Source organism: Lissotriton vulgaris, chromosome 7 (assembly GCF_964263255.1).
Source record: "Lissotriton vulgaris chromosome 7, aLisVul1.2, whole genome shotgun sequence".
NCBI lineage: Eukaryota > Metazoa > Chordata > Amphibia > Caudata > Salamandridae > Lissotriton > Lissotriton vulgaris.
In genome coordinates, this window is record NC_141695.1 from 890,608,618 (window position 1) to 890,624,176 (window position 15,559).

Below are 15,559 nucleotides of genomic sequence, written 5' to 3' on the forward strand. Positions count from 1 at the left end.
TGCACTCGTTTTTTCGAGAGTCTTGGGCAGACTGTCGAGAGTCTTTCGGGGCTTTTTGGGGCGTAGAGTCTCCTACCTTTTCCGGAGTCTTCGTATTATCGGTCTCTACGACGCGTAGCAGTCTTCTTCGACGAGGTAATCCTCCTCGTCGGTTGAAAGTCCCAGGTCTGAAGGGACGGTGGCTGGCCCTTGCCCTGCATGGCGAAGTTAGCTCTCCTTTGCCTCTCTCTCACACGAAGGGTCTTCGGCGCAAAGACGGAGCAGGCGTTGCAGTCCCTGCTTTCGTGGTCGACCGGCAGGCAGAGGTTGCAGACTGGATGTTGGTCTTTCTGCGCGTACTTGTGGTGGCAGTTCTTGCAGAATTTGAATGGTGTGTTGTCCATCTTTTGCGTTCAGGAGGCATTCTCTTCTGGACGTTGAAGTTCTTCGAAGATCCTCTTCCTTCGTCGTCCCCTTCACTGATGTAGTCTTACCTAGTCTTCTCTTCTCTTTCCAAAACTTGGCTTTTGGCTTCTCTTTTCTCCAAATCTCTGGAGCCCTCTTGGGAACGATCCAGACCCAACGGCGGAAAAAAGAATCTGAAGATGGCGCCCAAGGGTTGGAGCTACCGCAGGAAGCATGCCGACGTCACCGGAAGGACACCAAAAGGTGAGACATAGACGCCCACCTGGGCTACGAAAAAAAAAAAAGAGAAAAGACTAAGATTCCGGACCCAGCCACCAGACTGCGGAATAATGCACAGCATAGTGAATCCAGAAAGATTCACGCTGCAAAACTGTCTATGGTGAGGTGATCAGGCTATAAGCATTCTGAAGGTGTAAATAGAAGCCTGCCTCAGTATAGTGAGGGGGTACAAATGCTCCTACTCCTCCATGCCCCAGTTATGACTTGGCATCCTTGAAGTGGTTCTCTCCTAACATTTTGCCTTCAATCCGGACGTCTGACGGCAAGGTTTAATGTCCTGTCAGTTATACTAAAATAGGTAAAGAGGATAAAAGGATATTCTGAACTTTTGAATCTGGACATTTAATATGCTATGGTTTCATGTATATTGTATATGGACACTGGGATATGTATATTCTCACCATGTAAAAGTATGTTTTTTTAATATGTAATATATGTGTTCTGGGCAGCATATTGAAAAGCAAATAAGTAAAAGAAATTGCTTGACTGAAAGCAACGTTGGTTAATCAACAATGAATATACCAAACTAGAAACGGACTCCTGTGTTGTATGGGATCTCTTTAATTTCGCTGTTTATTCATTTTTGAAAAACAATTCAGCACTTTAGTGGCTTTACTCGGTGACAGGGGAGGTTAATTGCTGTCTTATTTATTAAGACACTCCCTACTCTTATTAATGGATCAGTTAGAGACCCTTTGGTACATATGTTGATCAACATTTTTACATAATTCTTCGCTAAGGATTTTGGGACCTTTCAGAAAGTGAAAATGTTCTTGTACTAACCATTTAGTGCCTCCAGCCTGATCCTGGGTCACATAACTAAGCGTACCTGGTGAACAAGTTACTTACCTTCGGTAACGATATATCTGTAAGAAACATTAGTTAGTGTTAGATTCCTTACCTTAGAATATCCCCAGGCGTCAGTCTGGATCCGGAAACTTTTGCGTAGCAGTACCCCTGCGCGTCGGTAGGAGTCGTCTGCAGGCGTCCCCTGCGGCTCCGCGTCAGTCGTCGGCGTTGTGCGCCGTGATGACGCCGCCTCCGCGCGCTGACGTCAGTTCTTTGTACACAGCTTTTCCGCGCCAGGAGACGCAGAGCCATGAGAGAACCAACACTGGTGCCAGGTATCAGTTCGCAGAACGGGGAGGATGGGTGGGTTCGGTAAGGAATCTAACACTAACTAATGTTTCTTACAGATATATCGTTACCGAAGGTAAGTAACTTGTTCATCTGAAAGAAACACGTTAGTGTTAGATTCCTTACCTTAGAATACATACCCCAGCAATACCAACCCCGGTGGTGGGTCTGCGAACCAATACAATATTACACCAGAAAGTCCTGGAGGACAGAACGGCCAAAGAAGCCATCCCTCCGGACTTGACTGTCCAGGCAGTAGTGCCTCGCAAAGGTGTGCAGCGAGGCCCACGTAGCCGCTTGGCAAATGTCCTGCAAGGGGACTCCCCGGCCCAGGGCAGTGGTAGCCGCCGTGGCCCGAGTGGAATGGGCCCTCAGCCCAACAGGAGGCTCCTTCCGAGCCAAAGAGTAGCACGCTTTGATGCAGAGAACGACCCATCGAGAGATGGTCCCTTTACAGACCGCCCGTCCCTTCTTCGCACCCACGTAGCCAACAAACAGTTGGTCATCCACCCGGAACTGGCGTGTGCGATCCATGTAAAATGAAAGCGCACGTTTTGGGTCCAGACGATGGAGCCGCTCTTCATCCTTTGAAGGATGCGTAGGCGGGAAGAAGGAAGGGAGGGTGATGGACTGCCCAATGTGAAAGGCCGAAACAACCTTGGGCAGGAAAGAAGGTCTAGTCCTCAGAACCACCTTGTCAGGATGAATGGACAGGAAAGGAGGTTGGACAGAAAGAGCCTGGAGCTCACTCACTCTCCTGGCAGAGGTGATGGCAACCAGGAAAGCCGTCTTTAAAGTCAGGAGACGGAGAGGACAAGAATGAAGGGGCTCAAAGGGAGCACACATCAGAAAGGTCAGAACCAGGTTCAAATCCCACTGGGGCATCACAAACGGAACAGGTGGAAACATGTGAGTGATGCCCTTCAAGAATCGAGTTACAATCGGGGATTTGAACAAAGAAGGCTGATCAGGAAGTCTCAAAAAGGCTGAAAGGGCAGAAAGGTAGCCCTTGATAGTGCCCAGAGCAGAGCCCTGCTGGGCAAGAGAAAGAAGAAACAGAAGAACCTCCGAAAGAGGGGCAGAAAGAGGATCCACAGCCTTTGCTGTGCACCATGCCACAAATCTGTTCCACCGACAGGCGTATACCGACTTAGTGGAGGGACGCCTGGCTGCCAGAATAACATCACAGACTTCAGGAGGCAAGTCAAATGACCTCAACTGCCGCCGCTCAATCTCCAAGCATGGAGGTAGAGACTGGACAGGTTCGGGTGGAGGACCGTCCCCTGCTGCTGCGACAGAAGGTCCTCCTGAAGGGGCAGGCGGATCGGGGGACCGACTGACATGCTGAGTAGCTCGGGATACCAGTATCTTCGAGCCCAGTCCGGAGCCACAAGGATAACTTGGGCCCGGTCGCGCCTGATCTTCTTCAGCACTCTGGGCAGAAGTGGTATAGGCGGAAAGGCGTATAACAGACCGCAACTCCACTCGCGCCGAAAGGCGTCGCCGTGCGAGTGCCGTCTTGGAAACTCCAACGCGCAGAACTGATGACATTGCGCGTTCTCTTCGGTGGCGAATAGATCTAACCAAGGCTCTCCCCATTGCAGAAAGATGCCTCGCGCCACGTCAGAGTTCAGACGCCATTCGTGATCCATCGAGCACCGACGGCTGAGTTCGTCCGCCCTGGCGTTCAGGGAACCTGCCAGGTGTTGAACCGTCAGAGTCACGCCCTGACGTTCCAGCCATTGCCAGAGGCACAGAGCCTCCTGGCAAAGGGTCCACGACCCCACTCCGCCCTGTTTGTTGCAGTACCACATGGCGGTGGTGTTGTCGGTGAACACCTGCACTACACTCCCGTTGACAAAGGGGAGGAATGCCTTCAATGCCAGACGAATCGCCCGCAGCTCCAACAGGTTGATATGGAGCCGGGACTCCGCCGGAGACCAGATGCCTCTGATCTCTGCCTCTCCCAAGTGGCCACCCCAGCCCTGGAGGGACGCGTCCATCACGACAACGTGCTCCGGTTGGGGAAGGGAGAGGGATCTGCCTCTGACCCAATCGCGGTCCGTAAGCCACCACTGCAGTTGTCTCGCAGTGTCCTCCGAGATCAAGACGTGGTCGGACAAGTTGCCCTGATGCTGGGCCCACTGAAACTTCAGGTCCCACTGCAGAGCCCGCATCCGCCACCGGGCGTGATGCACCAGAAGGATGCAGGAAGCCATCAGTCCCAGCAGCCGCAGCGTCAACCTGACCGAAACCCGGGATAGCGGCTGAAAGATGGGAATTAAAGCCTGAATATCCCGAACCCGCCGTTCCGGAGGATAAACCCGAAACTGCGCCGAGTCCAGAACCGCTCCGATGAAAAGGAGCTTTTGAGAGGGACACAGGTGTGATTTCGGCACATTGATGGAGAACCCCAGGTCGTGCAAGAGGTCTGCCGTCATCTGAAGGTGGTGGACGACTGTCTGGGGCGAGCCCGCCTTCAACAACCAGTCGTCTAGGTAGGGGAAGACTGAAACCCCCAACCTGCGCAGATGGGCTGCGACCACCGCCATCACCTTTGTGAACACCCGTGGGGCGCTGGTAAGGCCGAAGGGAAGCACGATAAACTGAAAGTGCTCCAGGCCTACCGTGAACCGCAGGTAACGCCGGTGGGCTGGCAGGACGGGGATGTGAAAATAGGCGTCCTGCAAGTCCAACGCTACCATCCAGTCTTGTGGGTCTAGAGCAGCCAAGACCTGAGCTAACGTCAACATCTTGAACTTCTCCTTCCGGAGGAAGCCGTTGACATTCCTTAGATCCAAGATAGGACGTAGGCCCCCCTTGTCCTTCTTGGGTACCAGAAAGTAGTGGGAATAACAACCACGCCCTACTTCTGGCCCAGGAACGCGCTCGATGGCCCCCTTGGCCAAGAGGGCCGTAACTTCCTCCTGCAGAAGTGTCAAGTGGTCCCCCGACACACGGTGGTTCTGCGGTGGCATGGCTGGAGGAGAGGTCTCGGAGGAGAGGTCTCGAAGGGGAGGGAGTAGCCCCTTCGGACGATTTGCAGCACCCACCTGTCCGAAGTGATCGTGCGCCAGTGAGCGTGGTGATGGCGAACCCTGCCACCCACTGGCGTCACATGTGGCCGAAAGCACGGACTAGGAGGATTTTGGGGCAGATGCTGCGGGGGTAGGTGTGGTCTGACCCCGCCGTTGTCCCCGACCGCCACCACGGCGGTTTCCACGGCCGCCACCGCGTTGAAAGGATTGTTGCGGCGCTTGGCTGGCGGCACGTGTGGGGGCGCCCCTTCCTTGGCCACGAAAGGGACGAAACGAACCCGGTTGCTGACGCTGGGTCGAGAGACCCAAGGACTTGGCCGTGACCCTGGAGTCCTTGAAGCGTTCCAGCGCGTGGTCCGCCTTGTCACCGAACAGGTGACAGCCATCGAACGGCATGTCCATCAATGTATTCTGGACATCTGCCGAAAAATTGGCGGATCTCAGCCAGGCGTGGCGACGAATCGCCACCGTCGTTGACATAGCTCTGCCCAGCGAGTCGGTCGTATCAAGACCACACCGTATCGAATATTTCGCTGCATCTCGGCCCTCAGCCACAGCCTGACCGAGTTTTGCCCGCACCTCCATGGGGCATTCTGGCAGCAGTTCCGCAACCGTATCCCACACAGAGTGGGTGTAGCGGCCCAAGAGGCAAGCGGTGTTGCAAGACCGCAGGCCCAAACTAATGGACGAGAAGACCTTCTTGCCAAACTTGGATTCCCGGTCGGGCGGGGCCGACGGGAATGCGGACTGGGAGGTCGAGGCCTGGATCACCAGACTCTCAGGAGTGGGGTGGGTAGACAGGAACTTGGGGTCGTCCGGACAAGGACGGTGGCGCCTGGCCACGTTCCGATCAACAGGCGCACCTGAAGCGGGCCTGGACCACGTGCCCAACAGAACGTCTGACAAGGCTTCATTAAACGGCAGCAGTGGCTCCTGTGGGCATGACTGCGGTTTGAAGACCTCGGTGAGGATGTTAGGCCTCACGGCCAACTAACGGTTTGATGTCACACACACACACACACACACACACTTTACAATAGTTAGGGAAGTGGTAGATCTCAGAGAGGAGTCCTGCCATTCAATCTCATGTCTTTTCACTCAGGGGGAAGAAAACTGGCCCTGTAGGCCTTTAACACCACCCACTCCCGCTGGGGTACCAGAACTCAGGAACCAACCATGGCTACATGCATTTGTGAGACTGCATAAGTGACATAGGAAGCACTCATTCATCGCCGTCAGACTCCTTGCTGCCATCCTCACTTTTCAGACTTGCATGTGACTGCAGGGATCCGAGCTTTCATGGGTGAGAGCACTGGATCACTGCCTTCTCCCCACGTCACCAGACACTATTCATAGAGGAGAGGAGAGGACGTCCCAAGAGAACACCAGCTTTTTGCGAACAAGTTACCACCTACTTTGGGGGAGGAGGGAAGAAAACAGTAACTGATCAAAGGATTATAATGGCAACTGTGCTCACAATCTATTGATAAACACTAAGACCACACCGAACTGAGATTTGGAGGGGCACTTTGAGCCCTTCCTAACTGCGACACACTAAACCCATTTGTGAGTGGAAAAGGCTTTTTCGACTCATAAAATGGGTTTAAAACATACAAAAGTCATTTTGCAATCGCATACTCTGATTTTGCAAAATGCAGAGTTTGAGCAAATAAAAGACGAGCTTCAAAAAAGTATACAGACATGGCTTTGCATCTTTATACATTTAGCAGTGCGACTCCTAGGTTACACTAGTTGATTTCATTCACAGTGTGAACAAAACAGCAAAGTTCGCCAGTAGGTCAAAACGTAGCTTTACTACCAAATCTCCTTTTCCACACAACAGCATGGTTTGCTCTATGGGATGGTTGGCCACATAGGCAATAGTATGCATATTAATTTCTAAGCAGGCTTCTCCCCCTATGACCATGAACAGCAGGAAAAGGAACAGTTGAACGGCTTTAATTCAATTAAAGGCTCATTCATTTATTGTTGTCTTGCAATAAAGAACAGGGCAAATTAACAATGGCTTACAATAAAGGAGCATGCAATACTTTACAGATTATTCCTAATGTTCCAAGAATAAGACTCACCTTTTTTCTGTAGATCATAACCATTCGCTTGAGGAAAACCTCAGCAGGGCGGCGTGCTAAATGCCCTCAACTAATCAGAACTGCTGTAAACAAATCTTACTGGAGGTTTAAACATCTCTCCTGCTTGCTATGCACATCTTTGACAGTTGGTGGGACAGGCCGCCTCGGAAGAGGCGTATTGGTGATGGAAAACAAAATAGGTAGGGAGGCCAGAAAAATAATTCAAAGTTACATAAAACAGCAAATTCAAAGAAAAAGTGGAAAGAATAGTTGAGGAGCAGTAAAGAAAAATTAACTGAAATGAAATTAAGAAAAAAATAGCACAATTCTTTACAAGCACTGAAAAAGCACAATCCTAATGAATTATTACGTAACATAAATGCAGACACTAAACATCACTGGTTTTTACAAGTTTTGAAAACACTGGAAAACCCCACCATAATTCATAAAAATAGACGCGTAAAACAATACAGCCTAATTCTAACGGAAGTTAAAATCTAATTGAGTAACAAATTAGCTTTATAAAATTATGCTTAATTGGTTCCAGTGTCTTTGAGGTACTAATACCATGGCTGATCTTGGTTATCCATCATACACTATACACCAATCATCTCTTTGCAATAGACTGACTAACCCGGTGGAAGAACACATTTATTCTCACGTTTTAGTTACCAGTACTCTCAGATCTCACCAAATCAGCCAGTTCCTTCACTGAATGAAGCAAGCCAACAACTTAACCTTAAGTGGCTCGAATGTAGGCCTTCTGCAAGTTCAGAATCAAAAAGGACACTAGGATTGTAGAATGCATCAAAGAGGCTGGCCAATGCTGGAAGAATGATTATGGCCATATACGGTCGTGAATTCATATAGCAACGACCCCCCCAGCACAAACAGCTTGACAGTTATGCTAAAATATCTATTGCAGAAGCAAGTGATTGAGCTACACTCCTTGATGTGCTCTCAGAAGCAGAAAAAAAACAGATACAGCATGAAAGCACACATCACACCTCAGCCGGGAAGATACTTTTCTCCTAGAATCACTAATGGCTTAAGTATACATATTTCCAGAAATCCCATCCCATTCCATTAATGTTAGCAGGGGACTTGATAAAAATAGGGATGAACAAAAACTCAGATTAAGAAGCTGATAGACTGACATCAACACCCAATCACCCAACCAAAATAATGTCTTTGAATGATACACTTCCTCTTGTAAGAGAGCTATGTGCGCCAGTCTAATTATCATCATTAACTCAGTCTTAACACATACTGACTGAAATCGTACCATCGTCGTCACTTCTACTTAAACCAATGCTCCACTACCTTCTTAGCTAATTTTGCAGTAACAATATGAAGAGTGATAATATTTGCCTGCTGCACTCTTAACTATGTGCATCCAGGCATGAACACTTGACAGTTGGCACCTGCTCTGAGGGCAGTCGTGAAATACATAGCCATGGTTTGAAACAACGGCTATGTCTTGCATTGGAGGCATAGTAGTCTCTCCTTGAAGAGGCCGAAAGGGCAACTGCCAGGAAGGCGATGCTGTGGGGGACATGGGGTGAGGTGGGTTCCCTTATGGTGCACAGTCAGTACACCTATTCCTCTTACCCTCCCCCACAATATATCCTTTGCCTGTGCCAGAGACTGCTTTGCCTGTGCCAGAGACTGTAATACAGCACCGGTGCAAAGGAAAAATATTCTCTCATTTGCAAGGGAAACTCCTCCACTCAAACAAGAGAAAGCACACCCTCATGACCAAGTAAGCACAATGTGTACTATATAAGAGGTTGCACAGCAGCTGCATCTAGATTGCCTAAATGCCCTGTGGGTGCAATAAGGCAGTTAAAACTCATGGGCTACTTTCTGTAATACTCCACTTGGGCTGCATTATACAAATGGCACACTGTCCCCCTCTCTGGCACCCTTAAGCACTGGACTTGGCACAGCCCAAGACGGTGAGCGGTAATACAGCAAATGTGCTTCTTCCAGTCAAGGCACAGGTCCGTATCTGTACTGGGAACAGTGCAATATTGAGATTCAGACCAGCTCCTTGAAGCAGAATATTTATCTTTCACAATAGGCATCGACCCAGCTGCCATTTCAAAGACGGAGGGAAGCAGAAACCACCCCCCTTTTGCAAGTCAAGCAACCCCCTGCACCAGGCCCACCTGCAGGGTATTGCCTAAAGTGTGGGGGTCTCTGGACTCCATGCACCCCTCACGAGGTGCCCTCAATCATGCACTGAATGGATTCCACTTCTATGTGGTACACCATCACTGTACTGCTTGACAGCCTCTTTGCCTCTGTGAGTCCCTAGCTCATTGCACCATCAGGATTCAAGCAAGCCGGGCCGAAGACGGCTGAAATGCCAGAAACCGGTCCCCGGTAGCTTGTTTCCTTCCCAGTATAAGAATTGGCTTGGTAGTTTGGTCTGCCCTGTTCCCATGATGCACTGGGCCAGGGTCAGACTAATTTGCATATAGCCAAGTTCTGAGCTGGGATGGTGCAGTGAGCTGAAAAACGGTGATGGATCAAGCCCTGATCTTTGGACTGGGTAAGAGTGGTCTGCTTAATTCAGACACTCTGTTCATCACCACCCCCTTTTCTGAATCATATAACGTGGCACAGGAGCATGGGTTATATCATTTGCATGGTGCCATGACTCAATAGAAATAAGGACATACCTTCTTGGGATCGTGTAGGTGCCAGCGAGATCTCCATTAGTATTACTGGCCGCAAACATGTGTTCAGCCCCTAAGACACTATATACAAAATTTACGCTTCTGCCCTTTCCAGAGGCACAGAGACTAGAGTTCTAGGTGAAGTTAAAATAGGAAGGGAATTAGCCAAAGGATTCCAAACGTAATCACCTATTATTCAATCAGCTTACTTGCATAGTGAAAATCAGAGCTCTAATAAATTTCAGAATAATGGATCATACACAGGATTCAGATATAGAAGTTAGTGCTCAAAAAAGGACTACAAAAAAAAGGAAAAGTTTGAATATTAAAAGAAAAACTAAAACAATATATTACCTTAAAGAAAAGGCAATTAAGAAACAGAGGGCCACATTCCTGTATGGAAGGTGCAATAGACAGCAGGTCGGCTGGGCGGGAAGGGGATAAGGTCAGAAAGAAGCAATGATAGAAGGGTTGTAGCATCTAGAATCAATAAGCAGAGGTGTGAAATGTTCACTGATTGATATGGTTCAGAAAAGTATCAAGCCTCAAGGCCTATGCAATAACTGGCTCAGAAGCAAACATGGCACGTTTTGAGTATTCAACAACAAAAGGGGAGGTAGGGAGAATGAGGACACTCTCTTAGTCCCCGGTTAATTATGCAAAAACAAGAAAAGAGAGGTCAGATCAGGCTATTGATCAATCTAAACGCAAACTTTACAGACCACAGTTCATGGAGTTAACACAAGATTCGACTATCACAACCGATTTGGGTGATAAAGAAAGCCCTCACACACTGACCTAGTCAGTGTCATGCTTCATCATCGGGCCCCACCGACAGAGGCCGAATGCCTCTGTGGTGTGCTACGACGCCAGAAAGACTGCGGAGCAGGTTTTGTGTTTGGAGGGCGTGCTCTTGTTTACAGTGAAAGGTTTAAAAGTGCCTGAAAAAGGGTATCGAAAAAAATATATTTAATAAATGATCCCTGAGGCACAAAATAAGGAGTATTATGTGTCTGTATTTACATGCCAAGGTTTAAGGTTGGTAAAATACAGAATATACTCAATTTTTTAGTCAACATGTTTCAGCCATAAGGGTGGTATATTACCGTGGCATTCTTCAGGACTACACCCCGGCGGTATGGGCTCTCTAATCACCCACCCTAACCTGGGGACGTGAAAGTGAAAAATAAGAAGTGAAAAAAGTGCATAAAAATAATGGAAGAGTGAATTACTCAATTCCAAAAAATACTCCGTAAATTTGGAGTGTCACTGCACCTGTAAAGTGAAAAAAACACATAGACAAACAGAAGACAAACATGAACATTGTTAATATGAGCCTTCCTGAATGATCATAGTGCTCCATGATGTGTGGCTCAAGTGGTTTTCCCAAAGTAAACATAGATTTTATGCATCATCCAAATAGCCCCTAGAGGATGATAGCAAATATCTCTGGGAAGTGATGTGCTAGAGGTGTGCTATTTACAAGACAAACGATTAAAATGGGGGATTAAAAACGCGATTGCGTGTACTCCTTATGAAGGGATCAATGGACCTAAAAGGTCTGTGCCCCTTCAAGTAAGTAATAGAAGGTTCAGTTCTCACTTTCAAAAGGGGCGCTACTAGCACCATGGGTCTCGGGAGGGGATCGGAGCGACCTGGCACATCCTAAAAGTAGAGAGAAATGGTACATTTGCAAGGCATGTACATAAGCGGTTACTTAGCTCTGTTGGCAGAAGCAGCAGCGGATCAGGTATCGTAGTTACTCACGCCCTCAGCGCTCTCGACCCACTGTTAAACCTGTTTGTGGCCTCAAATCCGGACCCCGAGGATAGAAAGACGGGGCCGGTAAACTTGTTTTTAACCAGAGCGGTCGCGTGTGCGACCTGTTTCCGGGTGGGCGTGTCTGGCCGAAAACGAGGCTTGGAACGCATACGCCCTCCTCGGGGGCCTCGCCTGGATCAATGTGAGGCTTGGATGTCGGCTGGGGACGACCACGCCCACTTTTGCTGTTGGAAAAGAGGCTTAGAAGTCGTCTAAGCTATTAAGGGCGAGTAGCGCAGTAGCGCTAGTGCTGATAAAAGGATAATGGTAGAATTTACGCTTGTGCTGCTTATCATTATCTCAGTATTAATGATAATTAATGAAAATATGATCTACATCACAGGCAATAGGCTGTACTTGAGAGCATACATTAAAGATGAGGATTAATCTGTGTAGATTACAGAAAGAAGGGGGTTTACAAACAGGCAGAATGATACAATTTTAGATGGGACTGTGTTTCAGAGAAACTTGATTTAGGATAACACTGAGCTCCACGGAATGTCATCGTTGAGCCCATTAACGTTGGTGCCTAAACGATACACCCAACGTTGCTCTTTTTCAAAAAGTCTACTGGTGATGTTGGTTGTACCCTTCACTTCCTCGATTACCGTCCACCTCATGTCATTAGTAGTATGGTTGCTATCCAAAAAGTGACGGCTCAGTTTGGTGGTTAGTTTTTTGCATCGGACATTACTCCGATGCTCGCAGATACGTTGTTTTATTCTCCGCGTTGTCATGCCAACATACCGTAGCTGGCAAGGACATGTGATCAAATACACCACATTCATGGTGTTACAGTTAGTATGTTCCCTTTGGGTCCATATTTTGCCTGCTTCAAGTGAAAGGGTTGTAGTTGCCTCTGTCAAATGACAGACACTGCAATTCGAGCACGGAAAATGTCCCACAACCTTGGGCATACCCCAAGCCCTGGTGACTGTCGGTGAGGGTTCAGAGACTTTTTCTTTAGGACGGGTGTGTACCAGAGCGTCCTTTAGACTACGACCTTTTTTAAAAGAAAAAAGAGGTTTTTCCCAATTCTCTCTGTAAGAGGTCAGAATATTCCAATGTTTGTTGATGGATTTTTTCATTATGTTGGACAGACTACTGTATGTCGTCACACACGTAAGAGGTATTGTCCTCTGGTTCGTGACTTTCTCCTCTAGTAGTGCCTCTCTTGGTTGGTTCCTCGCTCGCTTGAAACCTTTGCTCAGGATGGATGCCGGATATCCTCTGTCTTTTAATTTCCCAGTGAGGTTTAGGGACTGTTCTTTGAAGTCCGAGAGGGAGGTGCAGTTGCGCCTAAGTCTCAAAAATTGCCCATAGGGGAGGTTTTCCTTCAAAGGGCGCGGATGGAAGCTACTGAACTCTAGGAGGTTGTTTCTTGCAGTAGGCTTATGATGTGTCTTAGTCCTAAGGCCAGTTCCTTGTACCGAGATCTCAACATCAAGGAAGACAATCTCAGACCTACTCTTGGTGTATGTAAACCGCAGGTTCCGGTCTAGAGTGTTGATCCAGTTAAGAAATAGATCGAGATCAGTGTCATTCCCAGTCCATAGTAACAAAATGTCATCTATGTAGCGCTTCCACAGGAGCATTGAAGATGCAAAAGATTGGGAGGTGGGTAGAATGTATTTGGCTTCAAAATCCGCTACATATAACCCCGCCACGCTTGGCGCAAAAATACTGCCCATGCTGGTACCTGAGCATTGAAGGTAAAGCTTGTCTTTAAAGGAGAAGTAATTTTCTTTAAGGGCAATTGTTGCACACTCAATGATGAAGTTTTTCGGTGTTTGATAGTCCCATTCAGTAGAGTCTAGTGATTCTCCCAGGACTCTGATCGTATCGTCCTGGGGGATACTTGTATACAGACTTTCAACGTCCAGGGTAACGAGAGTGACTGAATTTGCAGGGAAAGTTACATCTGACAATAGACATAGGAGACTTTTGGTATCCTGCAAGTAGGTTGGAGTGGATTGGACCAAAGGTTTCAGGAAGTAGTCACAGAATTCGGATAGGGGCTCAAGAAGGGAACCAATACCCGAGACAATGGGGCGACCTGGTGGAGGAAGCCTGTTTTTGTGCATTTTTGGTAATGCGTAAAAATATGGAATTACATGTTTAGAATTCCTCAGAAACGCCGCCTCGTTTTTTGACACATGTCCCTCCTCTTCAGCATGTTGAACAAGGGTCGTGATCCTACTTATCAGGGCTGTGGTGGGGTCTATTGTCAGTGGGGTGTAGTTCCGGATGTCCCCAAGCAGTTGGTAGCAAGTGTTCTCATAGTCAACAGTGTCTTGGATTACAATACCCCCACCTTTATCGGCCGGCTTGATGGTGATCGTACTGTCATTTTGCAATTGTTGCAATGCTTTGTACTCAGCAGTGCTAAAGTTGCCGAAAACCACGGGGTTCTCACAGGACTCTAGGTCTTTAAACACAGCCTGCTCGAAGGTAGTAATCGCTGCAGGTGTGGTGTGGGGAGGAGGAGTAAAGGTTGAATTTGGTCTCAAGCCTGTATCTCCTTTTCTTGTAGCCTCGTTGGGGTCATCCTTTCCTTCGAAAAAAGCTTTCAGTTTAAGTTTTCTGAAAAAGCTGGCAAGTTTGCAATGAAGCTTAAATTTGTCAGGTCTTGCTTTAGGAACAAAACCCAGGCCTTTCTCAAGCACCTGTATTTCCGTGGGCGTTTTGAGTATTGCCACACCCGGAGACGAGTACAGAAGGTGCTGGATCATGGCAAGATACCATGAAGTGGGGGGAAAATGATCTGAGGGAGACAAAATGGGGCAAGCATATTTACTGTAAAGTCTAAAAAGAACAGATTTTGATGCCAAACTTCACTACAGGAAAGGAGGTTATTGCTGCAAAGTGAATGACGCTGGAGGGCACCAAGAAAATTAATTAGAAGGAATCCCCTGGAAGATGTCAAAATAGGATGTTTCAGAGCAGATTTTTATTGCTTACCAAGATTTATTACTCTGCTTTTGGAAAGAATGTAATTGGTTCTTAACGTTAAAAATAAAACAAATCAGTGAGACAGATAGATTTTACTTAATTAATGGAACTAGACATTTTGTGTGAAATACAAATGTACTGATCATACAATAACTGAGGAAAGATACTCTAAAGGAGAGGACCTACAGAAGATATGGAATTATGGTAACAGCAACAACTGATATTTTTCAGGTAAAGAATGATGCATTATAGTTTGGGGTGAAACCTTAACTGGGTGAATTCTGCAGACTCAGAATATCTCAGGAAATATTATTCAAAGTCTAAAGGATAAGCTAACTACGTGAAAGCCCAGGATCTCAAGTGTGAGTTTACAAGTCACTTAATACAGTTTTAAAACAAGGCAGTGGGTACTGAACACCCAATAGCCCAGAGAATCTATAAGTGGAAGTACACCATTGCACCCTTTTCATGGTACTCATCAAATCCACAGTGTAATAGTTTGTTGAAATCTTATTAATTGAAAAAAATGCTACTTACCGCATCTTAGCAATGTAGGGTGTATGTGTTAAAAGAAGGCACATATTAAGATGAAGGCACACAGAGTCAAAAATATCTACAAGGCATACTACAATGAACTATATGGAATGTCATGCTGCCAATCTTATATAATCAACTTTCACTATAAATCTTTTTCTTCAGTTGAATAGTTAAATGTGTCCCAGATGTGACATACCGGGGTTGACTGCTCCTCGTCCTCGCTGTCCGAAGAGCTACTGGTATCAGAGGTGTCAGAAGCCTTTGCTGAATTCACGGTTTTTCCAGACGTGGGAGTGGAGGTTGAGCCCTTCAGAGTTACCTTGCTGGATACTAGAGTCCCATTTTTCAGAGGGATTGCCTTGGCCCCATGCACTGCAGCTGCCACCCCTTTGGATGGGGTTGCTTTGGATGGGGTTGCTTTGGATGGGGTTTTCGGCTGAAAAAAACCAGAAGAGATAAATGCAGAAATATGAAAATGACACTTTGCATAGAATAGGGAAATTGAGTAGAGACAGATGAGCAAAATAGACTTGTAACACACAAACTTTAGGCTGGGTTACAGACTCCTAATACAAATTTCTAAGGGGAGATTATCGAATTCCTGAGAAGGAAGGAA

The 15,559-nt window shown here is 47.3% G+C and overlaps 1 protein-coding gene across 5 annotated transcripts in view; it reads right to left on the bottom strand.

The window, feature by feature from the left end:
- TCOF1 (treacle ribosome biogenesis factor 1) overlaps window positions 1–15,559 on the bottom strand; it is a 338,714-nt gene that overhangs the window by 256,947 nt on the left and 66,208 nt on the right. For all 5 annotated transcript variants that reach the window (XM_086931305.1, XM_086931303.1, XM_086931304.1 and 2 more), the window contains exon 7: window positions 15,140–15,379. In XM_086931305.1, coding sequence (XP_086787431.1) covers window positions 15,140–15,379 — 240 coding nt within the window. The remainder of the gene's footprint in view (window positions 1–15,139; window positions 15,380–15,559) is intronic.